The sequence below is a fragment of the Solea senegalensis genome, linkage group LG1, assembly GCF_019176455.1.
Source record: "Solea senegalensis isolate Sse05_10M linkage group LG1, IFAPA_SoseM_1, whole genome shotgun sequence".
In the NCBI taxonomy this organism is placed as follows: domain Eukaryota; kingdom Metazoa; phylum Chordata; class Actinopteri; order Pleuronectiformes; family Soleidae; genus Solea; species Solea senegalensis.
The window spans coordinates 39,423,693-39,435,367 of record NC_058021.1 but is presented as its reverse complement, the minus strand read 5'-3'; the positions used below and the strand labels follow the sequence as shown (position 1 = coordinate 39,435,367).

Below are 11,675 nucleotides of genomic sequence, written 5' to 3'. Positions count from 1 at the left end.
TAATTTTGTAAAAAAAAATTGCATAGTGTATCAAAATGAAAAAAACACATCCAATACGTAACACCAGAGTGTCCAATATCTTTTTTGAGGAATAATAATAGCATGTTGTAGTATTTACATTGCTGTTGCAGCTGTCGATGTCTAACCCACACATCCGACGTCAGAAACACAAGACAATTCAAGGTTTAATGCTACAAACTGTACAAAGCTGTGAGCTAAATCACTGGTGGAAAAGCAAAACAACTTGTGTTGTTATGAATGAATGAATTTATTAATTTCAAACATGACATTACAAAATTAAAAGAAAAACAAAACAGATAATACAAAACAAGACAACAATGTCTGTAAACGAGTAGGTTAAAGGTTTACATGAAATATACTTATATATAAGGTGATGAGGACATATTAGAAAAAATGCCTCAGTATCTTCACAAAGCATGTGGTTTAAATGTAAATTATAAGTTATTTTCACATACAGGTTAACCAGAACAAAGTTTGAAAGTATACATTTTCCTTGCAAGCATACAGTCCTGTCTGGAAACACAGCATATACACCACACACTCAATGAACACAGTGTTTTACTTTTATATATTAGAACATTTGGCAAAGTAAACCATTTCATCAATGGTCATTCCATGTCAAGGGATGTTAGTGCACAGATAATAGTGTTATAGTGTGATTTCATGCAATACAAGGCAACATGTCACAGGAATTCCTCTTTTAAGAACTTTAAATCAAATTTCAAAGCATACTTATTCCAGTCAGGGATTTTGGATTACTTCAAACACAATTTTTCCCTTGTGTGATAGCACAATCTGTGAAGAAGAATTCTTCATAGTGATTTGCACCATTATATACAGTGTATATAGTGCGAAGGTGCAGCGTGGTTGCAGGCACGTAGTAAATCTGAGGTATGTGGGTATATTATCCCACTTTTCTAGGATGGCCCAGAAACATTGGCTTGATTAGGGGGTTTCAGCTTATTGGAATTGAAGAAGGATGACACTTGATCAGGCAGCTCAGCCAGGACGCTCTGGGCAAGGGCAACACTGTTTGCCTGTAATGACAATATCACAGGAAGGTTAGGTCGTGTAGACGTTGCATGCATCAACATCAAGCTCACGTGTCAAATACAAAATGGAATACATGAATGTTTAATTGACATATATAACACGCACAATATACTGTATTTATAAACCAATAAACAACAACTCTACTCGGACACTGGATGAAAACATAGAAAAACTCTTTGTTACCACAGAACAAATGTAAGTGCTGCTGCTTACTTGAAAATTTCTAAAAGGCACAAACTGGACGATGTCTCTCGAGGCAACGTCACCGTTGGGCGAGCGCAGCAATGTGTCGTCGCTGTCCAGGAACTCCATTGCACTGAAATCGGCCTTGCCGACACCCACAATGATGATGGACATGGGCAGGCGAGAGGCCTCCACAATCGCTGCACGTGTCAGGTCCATGTCTGTGATCACGCCGTCTGTGATGATGAGCAGCACGAAGTATTGCTGCAGACAGACAACGGAAAAATGATCAGACAGTGACAAAAGAAAAAACCTCAACTGGCTCCTAAAGCTGATATTTTAGCCAACATCTGACTAACCTGTCCATTGATTTTTCAGTTTTATTGGTGTGTTGTGGGTTACTGAAACAAATATGGATCTATTTAATGGCCCCTTAATAAAGATATGAACTGAAGGATTGTTTTCTTTCTACTTCGTCTTTGAACATTAGTGAGAGTCTGACCCATGATCATTCAGCTTATACCAGGGGTATCAAACTCAAAATTAGAAACAGTGTCCAAGTCGAGGGCCAGACAAGGTCAAATAATATACAATTCAGAACAAGCCAACCATAGAGATTAAATAAGGAAACTAAAAATTGAAATTAAAGATGTGTATTAGTGAACACAATGGATACTTTTTTCATAAAATAAAATGAACAGATATACCCATGGAATAGCCTCAGAAGATCTAAACTGAGCCCCCTTATAAAACCCCTCTGGTTCAGGCTCAGACATAAACATGTGGGGCTCTGTACTATGCCTGGTGCAAAATTGGTGCAAAGCGGCAGCACAAGTGTCATTGCGAGTTTTCATCCGACACAGTCGTCACTTTATGCCCAATGCCCATGTCATCTAGGTAGCAAATGGTGGTTTAACTACTACTTACATTTTCACATATGTCTTGCTCTCGAAAATGGTTCTTTTGGCATTTTTTTCCCTTTTTTCTTTATTATTTGATCCAGATCCAGTTTCAAGGCTATAATTATTATTACTGGTGGACAAATTCTACAGATGAAAATTGGTTACAGAAGCCTCATGGATGGGATGTATTTAGACATCCATCTAGGTGTTTTAGACTGGAGAAACTATAGGTGGACTAAGACACCAACTATCAGCCACCTACAATGCTGTCCTGAGCTCTCTTCCAAAAAGAATCAACAAGCATAACAACAACAGTGAAGTACAACAGACACACAATAGTTGAGTCTGCCTCTCAGGTGACCCAAAGAGGCTTGTTGTGTGAATGGGGTGAAGTCTGCCATCTCCGATTGCCTTGTTCTTGCAAGAGTGTCCATGGATTCGACAGCAAGTGTTTCTACCCTTGTTGATTGGCTACTCACAGAGGCCTTGTTCTGTCGACAGGCTTGTCGGGCGAAGTAGGCTACATGGTTGATGATCGGCGCAAAGTTGGTGGGACCCCAGAGATTCACCTGAGGTAGACACATCTGGTATGCCTGCACCACACCCTCAATGCCTGCGATACGCACAAAAATGCAGCTTAACGGAACAATCGTTTGCAGACAAACACCGTTTTAAGACAGATCAAAATCTACCTGCACAGAACGGATTTGCTGGATTGAAATTGATGGGAAACTCGTGGGAAACCTGTTAAAACAGACACAGGCTTTAGAGTGAAGTACACAACAGTTTACACCGGCAAAGTCAGAAAATCTGACTGTTTATTTTAGCATGGACATTTATAATTTAGCAGGACATAACCCTGCCAGCTCAGTAAATGACAAAGATGTTACACCATCTGTTATCCTGTAAATATCAGACGAATATTTTTTTTTTTGTAATTTAAGACCTCACATACTTGATCATGTCATTGAATTTTAAGGTTTTCATACCTGCCCATTGGGAGGGATTTTGGCTCCAAAACCAAAGACAGGAAACATTTTGTTGCTACAGAGAAAAGGGAAAAATAAAAGGTTTAGTTAAATCATTAACACCAACTGAGCAAAATACACTAAATCAATATAAGAAAAACAATCTAATCTACACACATACTGTGGCTGTAAATGGTGAAAGGTATGTGTAACATTTAAAATGTATGTGTAAATATACATAGTTCAAAAACACTGGGTTTTTTGTATGTATGAATGGTCACTGTTACAATAACACAAATGTTTTTGTGTAATTTATGGATTTTTTTTTACATTGAACATAAATACAGATACTGGAATAATGACGTAATAATAATAATAATAACAATAAAGTTCCCGTTCTATTTTAATATAAAATAGTTCTCGTTCTCTGGTTTTAGTAGGAAGTCGAAGTCCTAGTTCCTATTTAAACTGTTAATGCAGTTGACTTTTGCTTGGCTCCTTGTCAGCATTATATATTGTTTGTCTCTGCATCCTCTTGCATCATTTTATCATGGGGAGATTTACAGTGGTTAATGTGTGATAATGCAGAGTTTCGGTTTACCTGTCATAGTCCTGGATGACATTACCCACTGCCCAGATGGCTGCCAGGTATTCGTTGTAGCCGTCAGGGTTGATGTAGTGGAGGGACTGGGGAGAACTGGGATCCCCGTTGGAGCCAGTGAAGTCAATGGCAATCTGGACCAGAGAGGACATATGCATACAATAACCAAATAACAGTCAGAAAGCATCATAATACAGGATTCGTCAGTGAATTAAATGATAATAGAAGAAACCATGTCATCTGAGCATGAGGTCAATATTTTGCATTACCTTTCACATCCAATATTTTTGGAAAAGTAAAAAAGCACGTACAGTGAAGTTGATCTGGCAGCCGCCCATTATGTAATCCAGAAACGTGTACTCTTTCACAATCTGTGAATAAATTCATTTCAATTTATGAGGGTCACATTGCCTACTAGCCCTGACACAGAGATCAGATTAGCAATTTCTAACCTATTACCTGGCATCGCTTGACACAAATGACCCCAGAGTTTTTGTAGTTTTTCTTCTTCAACTTTTTCGGGTTCATGCACCCAAATTCAGCCTGCATGGACGGAAACGAGTCACAGAGTAAACATAAATAACAAGATGCTCTATTGGTTGAGTGTGAGCAAACAACACATACACACACACACACACAGATATCAAAGTCTCACCGGGGAAATGTGTGTCCCGAGTTGCATCTCTGCTAGTGATGTTTTAAAGCTCCCAATGAGGTTGTGCGAGCCATTGAAGTGAAAGTCGTAACAGTCCACCTGAAGATTGACAAAAAATGCATTAATGAATTCTTTTTTACACATTACTGCCACTGTAATACATGCAAATAAATAAATGCTAAGGAATATTGTTAGTAAGTCAGGGTGTAAATGACCTGTATACATATATTTTCTAGAATACTGCAGAACCTTGTACCATAATGACAAGCGTCTCTGTTCATGGATTTTCCATAAACTTATTAACACAGACTGTATTCACAATTACTATTAAAAGGTCCAGTGTGAAACATTTAGAAATGTATGGGGAAAAACAAGACATGTGAGAGCATCTTAATTTCCAGGTTTGAAAAACACTGATCAACATTTTCGGTCATTTTATGGACCAAATGATAACTCGGTTAATCGCTTATGAAAATAATCATTAGCCGCAGCCCTAACTTTTATATAAACTTAAAACTAATAAGGGTCTTGATTTATAAAAGGCAGCAATTTTAGTGGCTGTCCACACGAAAACGAGTGTAGGCAAATATGCCACAAAACGTATTTCTTAGCGTATTGGATTTTCATCCTCCTGAGATTATTCAGTCTGTTAGAGAACTAATTTCTTTCATTTGCCTTGCTTGGTTCATTCTGTCTCTGTTTCTGTGATTGTATACATTGTCAATACTTTATGCACCGTCTTCTATGGTTTTTGTGTCGCAGCGTTACAGCGCCATATACAGGCCCAGCATAAGTACAGTTTAGATTTGTTTTGAGCATGTAGTGTGGACAAAGATATTTTCTGAAACGATGCCCTGTTAGCGGAGAACTTTTTAAAAAAACGACCAAAAATAAAAGTTTACGTTTCGTTCCATTTCTTTATGGTATGTCAGAGCAGAGTAAAATGAAAATAGCAATAAATGCACACCTTCAAATGGCGAAGTCATTGTGCATGCACACAAATCACTAATCCAGCCAGGCCGCAAGCACAAAGAGAGGAAAAAAATGCAGTTAAAAGATGATTTATTAGTATGTTTATTAGAGAAATCTGGTCAATCCAGCCAAGAAAAGAAATCTACAGAGAGCAGTTAGCAGTTCTTCAGGGGATAAATTAAGGGTCAGGTTAATAAGCTGCAGCACAGTTTAAAATTAAAGTTTAATCAAATGGAGAAAAACACATTAATTACCTTTATAGGCTTCTCTACATCTCCACCACAGAGAGATCGCAGTGAGATACGGAAGGGTCTCCATATTGGGTTTAGGTTGTTGGACACAACCTGCACAAACAGGTTACAATGAACCAACAAGTCCATCATGTTTTAATGCAAGTAAGTGAAGGAGCTGTTGGCAAATATGTGCACCTCTGTCCTGTGAGCCAGCTGCCAGCCAGTCTCTGTCTGCTTGTAGAACTCCAGGAAAGGGTCGGACCACCACAAATACTGTACAAGCATATCCCGTTAATGAGGTGCAGTACTAACAGGAACATGGAGCTAATTAAGAGCTAGCACAGATGATAGTAAGTAAGTAACCGCAACATCAGAGCTGCGATGACCTGCAGTACCTTTTTGTCCAGTTTGCGTCCCGACACTTCGAGCTCTGCCACTCTGTTGTCTGTTATTTCCTCAGCACAGATCTATTAGAACAAACACAAAGCATTAAAAACGTCTTTATGGTTTGGACAGCTTTACACTAACAAAGCAACTTATCTGAATGTTATACACAGTGTTTACAGTATGATGCAAAGTTAATGAGCACAAATAATGAGGACTGGTCAAGATGATTGAAACTCCATTGACAACATTATTCTTTAAGGTCCAGTGTGTAACGTTTCGGAGGGTTTGTATAGGTTTTCACAGCCGTAGAATAATCCTTTTATGTGTCCTTTAGGCAAGGACCTCCAAGGAATAAGGAAACGTGCTGTGGCTAAAAGCCTGAAATTTGAAAAAGCCACTGAAGCGTCCCAATGTCTGTTCATTTGACTCATTTGACTCCAGCACCAGAGACGTGTGTACGCGATGACACGCGAGTAAAACTACCAAGGCGATGTCAGCAGCCGCATGTAAAACCACAACTAATTAAAATCAAGTGTTATTAGTGTCCCAAGTAACAGTTTGTATATTTGTGTCATTAAGACCAGGTCATATTGCCAATTTTCATTCATTCAATATTTAATTTAGTTCCTCCATTCAACCATCTACAAAAAATATCTTCATGCATTATATGAGGCCACCTCGTCATGTCGTCCTTCCACATTTGTAATATTACACAAATGTGGACAGTTACGAGTGATTTCTTTACACAATATTGTAAAGAAAGCAAAGTCACTCCATTTACAGATAAATGAAGAAAACTAATATCGGGAGTAGTTAAGAAAAGAATGAAAATCCACTCACAGTGATTGTCCCACGACCTGCAGGCTTGTTGTTTTTCAGCAACAGAGGTCGAGTCATCTGCTTGTTGGACACAATCTGGAAACAAAATACCGTCTGTGTCAAGGAGCACATGGAGGAGGAGGAGGAGCAAAGCTTTTCTCTTCAAAACAGAAGCTCACCTGGCCCAGGGTGCACTCAATCTCCCCCAGAAAATCATCATCGCTCAGGTCATAGGTGTTATTGTCAATGTCGTACACAGAAAACTTCAGCCTCTGCACCATCTCGAAATAGTAGTCCAGCACAAATTTCTTATTGAACTTTGGGTTCAGGCAGTTCAGGATCATCTCGGTGCGTCCGTACTGACACAAAAACAAACGTCTTTTCAGTGAGCTCCAGTCACAGTCTTACAGGTGAAATCAGAACACAGATACAGATGGGAGACCCGCACGTCATCACAATACAAAACCTCACCTAAAACCATAACTAATACAAAAAAATCAAAGATTTGATGCAGATCTGCATGTTAGTTTGACAAATAACTTACAATAAAAGGTAGATATTTCTGTTTTCTTTCACCATTTTCTCACATGATGACAGACTAGCACAATTTACTCAAACTTCTCACTTTTCTTAAATAACAAAAACAACACAAAGTAAATAAATACATTTTGATTTGAAATGATAAATTGTTCAGCTCCCCTATCTGGGCTAATGTTAACAGAGACCCCAAAGCAAAAGAAAGACAATAACAACATATACTTAACTATTTGTTTTTATCACGTTATATCATCTCTGGTGATGAGACAGATTATGATATTATCGCTCATTGTGATTAAAAGCATTTAAATAAGTCCATTGTGGTGAATGTCTATTACTGTATAGTTATATATAGAATTGTAAATAAAGAAAAACATTCATATTTCATTTGAGTGACTTATGTGAGTAACCCTGTCCAGCTCACCAACACACAGTCCTTGTGATTTTTCTTTTATTTTTGCCACAATGGGAATCTGCATCTTTCATCATGATTTTTTTGATCTTGACAAATTCATTATTTTTTATTCAAAATGATGTATCCTATCTGCAATGTTTCTGACAGACAGAAGGCTATGCCTGTGTAAGTTTATGATTCTAAAAAAACAATAATAAAGCATTGCAATTATCGTGAATTGCAAGTTATCATGTTTTCCTAACAGCCCTAATACAGACCTCATACCAATGGGATCCCGACGTGTTGAGGTACAAGGCACAGAGCGGGTCAGACTTGGAGAAGACGTCCATGTCCAAGAGGTTTTCACAGGATATGGTCAACTCCACCTTAGTGGCCAAGTGGGTGACTCCTGGTGCCGTAGCTCCACCTGAGGCCATGGCAGCGTGTTGCACTGACATAATGAAAAAGATGCACCATAATTAATTCACATAACCAGAGTGCACTCATACACAGGGGAGGGAAAACAGGCACGTGCCAGGAGCTCCAAGCTGAGAGTGGGGCCACAAAAATTTACATCAGTCCACAGCAAGATACATTTTCTTGTTTTAAGAAAATAATGTGCCAATGGAGAATGCAAATTTTGCTTGGCTGGAATTCTTTAAACGAGCTTGTAAATCTAGCCAAGTTCCGACTGTAATGTGCGAGGAAAAACAGGCCAGCAACAAAACTGACAAAACTGTGGAGGTGGTGCTTACCACAAGCAAGCACATTCTGTCATGTAAGAAATGTTCACTCAAAACGAGTCTTCCTTAACTTCATTATTGACCTTTGTGAAGTATAAAACAACCATTGCTGTACAGAATGACGTCAAATAACAAAATAGAAACACATTAAAAAGGATACAGAGCACAATAAAAACACATGAGAATCCAAACAAACGAACAAAAACAATGGGAGTCCAACTCAACCTGGGTTAAACACGATGGAGTAATCATTTTAAAATGCTCAGCAGTCTGGGTGCCTCCAATGTGACAGGGCAGGGACAGAGCTGCCACTGCAAAGGCGCTTGGTCACCTCTGATCTTTAACTTTGTCTTTGGGATGTCTAACAACAGCTGGTTAGCCGACCTAAGCGCTGTGACTGGACTATGAAGGTGCAGCAGTTCAGCCAAATACTGAGGTGCCAGCCCATTTAATGATTTAAAAACAAATAAGAGAATTTTAAAATCAATCTTAAAACAAACTGGTAGCCAGTGGAGTGAGGCCAATATTGGTGTGTTTTTAAGATTTTTTCTTAAAATATGATTATTTCTCTAGTGCAAAATGTGCTTGCTAAGATTAGCAGATTATTATGATAAGAACCTTTTCTCAGAATCTTATTTTACTTTCTTGAAAATCCAATTTTGCTATGTGGATGAGCCTGGCGCCATCAGCTTGCTGCAAAACTTCATAATTATATAATGTCTTCATAATTTCAAAACATGATAGTGGTGGGTGAGATTGGCGTCATATTGAGCAGTTAGTTCTGTCAAAGAATTCATTTGTGACAGCAGATACTCCATAAAGGAAGAAATGAACAGGCTACAACCCATCCTTGAATACACAGAAGGGTGTGGTGAAGGCTGGGGCCTGTTACACGGAACTAGGATAAGGAATTAAGCCAGGTTATGTTACTTATCCTGGCTGAACTTAGCCTCAAGAGGGTTGCATGAAAGCAATGGCGCATAAGTAACCATGGTGATTTTTTTTTTTTTTGCAGTTTAACAATGCTGCTGCTCAAAATGTCCAGTCAGCTGTCACTCAGTTCAGAAATAAGTGTGTTTTACATGTTATTCATGATATTCATGATGACGGATGTTTTTACCTTTGTTTTGTTTACTGGCATTAAATATTACAGTGATTACATGTGGCTCAATGTTATTTTGATTCTGATAAGTCATATGATTTTATGAAGAACAATGTTTGTATTTGATTAAAAGATTTTTTTTGATGTTTTAATATTGCACTTGTTGAGATGATGAGAAACAGCTGAGGTTGTAAAGGTAGATTCAATCAAGTTGGTGATGATGACAATAATATCATTCATGTCATGTGTGTTTTTGTCACAATGTGGTTTTAGATGATGAAGCTCTGACTAAGCTTAGACGCACTTTCTGACGACAACATTCCAGGACCAATACCTTCATGAGATGTCCTGATAATCCAGTGATAGTATCCAAAAATAAGGATCATACAGCACAGAGCTGTGAACTCACCACAGATGATCCAGCAGGGACATGTTATTTTTATTATATTATTATTGCATGCGGCATTCTTAATATTTTAATGGACATGTGGAAAATCCAAATAAAGGTATAATCTGTAATGTGATAAAATCAGTGGCTCATGTTTGTGTGATTTTCGCTGCATATGAATACACCAAACCTATCTTTCATTCAGCTGGTTTTAATGCAGTCAACATCTCTTCAGTAACTGTATACAGAACAACCTATAGCAACTTCTACTGGCCATAAACTGCTGTAACACAAATGTCACTCTAGAAGAATATTATTTGGTAATATCACAAATCATGTATGGAAAACTTATGTTGTGTTACAGTTTTCTGTTGTGTGACTGGTCACTGGACTGAACCCAGATCCACATCAAACGGCAAGGTAACTGTTTAAATTGCAAATATGATGATTTCAGTGGAGCACAGATAAGTGAGGAGCTCATTTGCAAAAACTAATATCAATATCTTTTTTTTTCCCTTTTTATGTATTTGTAAGATACCTCTGCTGTTTACACGAAATCCTAATGTAGTCAAATAGTCAGTTTACAATATAGAACGGTATAAAAACAGTCACTTAATTGAAAATACGCTCTCTAAGTATTTTTATTGGGTTACTGATGCATTCAGTCGGTCCGCAGTTCAACCAGACTTGTTCTCTGATCTGATCGTCGTATTTGTTTTTACGTATCAAGTGTTTAATCTCTTCATAATCCATAATACGATGTTTTTCGCTTGGTGACCACACGTCACCTGCCAGGTTAAATTACACCTGGCTTGACTAAGCCGCGCCTTCTCATCCTGGTATGACGTTCGTAACGGAATAAACCAGGATTAATTTAGTAGCAGGGTAGTAGTAGGGTTCGCTTGCTCACATATCCTAGATGTCTTATTGTGCAACAGGGCCCTGATTATTGAACTGAATTGAATTGAGTCAATCAAATTAGCTTTTTCTCACCTAGCAAAACGCTGTTCAAATGTGAACCGTTATAAACGATGCCTTCGGAATCTTAGAATCTTTTTGTATTATTGTTTTAACATTTCATTGTTGGAGTTGAGGCTTCAATCACACTTCTGCCCCCTCCTGTGTTTCATCTATTTATAACGGTCTTTCTAACTTTAGTGTATTTCCCTGTCCAAAATGAAATAAAACAAATAAGAAATAAAACACGCATGTTGTTGGTTGAGTGGGTGTGGTCGACTGACACAAGAAACTAACGCTAACAAATACAGCCTCTCGGAAACATGCTATTTATATACATTAGCCAAGCGCACACTATTTGTTACCTGTTCACTTGCAAAGTATATTCTTCAACCTTCCTGCTTCGGCTGTGTGTTGATATGAAGTGTTTTGTCTGACGTGAACAGCTGAAGAGCGGAGTCACAGCCCAACAAATCCTCCTCCTCCGGGCCGAGGCTCTCGGCTGGGCCGCTCGCTTCCTTTAGAAATTGCGAAACCTGTTTATGTTTTCGCGTTTGAGCTCAAATTAAACAAAGTACATTAAATGGACTGAACAGCGAAACAGCGTGTGTAATATTAAAGCGGAACTTCAGCGAGCGTGGGTAGTTTCTCGTCGACTCAATATGCTGAAAGCGCAGGCTTCCCCGGGGCTACATTCAAGAGAAACTAGCCGATAAATTGCTCACACACAGGCACGTGACGCATTTGAGAGGTTGCGCAA

The 11,675-nt window shown here is 38.4% G+C and overlaps 1 protein-coding gene across 2 annotated transcripts; it reads right to left on the bottom strand.

The window, feature by feature from the left end:
• Positions 1 to 289: 289 nt before the first annotated feature.
• Positions 290 to 11,624, bottom strand: LOC122770349 (copine-3-like). Of its 2 annotated transcripts, XM_044027246.1 has the most exons (16): positions 11,281 to 11,624; positions 8,004 to 8,176; positions 6,974 to 7,153; positions 6,816 to 6,890; positions 5,984 to 6,055; positions 5,784 to 5,861; positions 5,610 to 5,699; positions 4,384 to 4,482; positions 4,188 to 4,271; positions 4,040 to 4,099; positions 3,729 to 3,862; positions 3,149 to 3,203; positions 2,852 to 2,903; positions 2,639 to 2,772; positions 1,288 to 1,521; positions 290 to 1,058 (listed from the first exon to the last, which is right to left on the bottom strand). In XM_044027246.1, the coding sequence occupies exons 2-16, from the start codon at positions 8,160 to 8,162 to the stop codon at positions 939 to 941; spliced, it is 1,626 nt and encodes a 541-aa protein (XP_043883181.1). In that variant the 5' UTR covers positions 8,163 to 8,176; positions 11,281 to 11,624; the 3' UTR covers positions 290 to 938. The 2 variants fall into 2 exon arrangements, with proteins under 2 accessions (XP_043883181.1, XP_043883182.1); XM_044027247.1 differs by lacking the exon at positions 11,281 to 11,624 and having other exon boundaries at positions 8,011 to 8,075.
• Between the last annotated feature and the right edge of the window lie 51 nt (positions 11,625 to 11,675).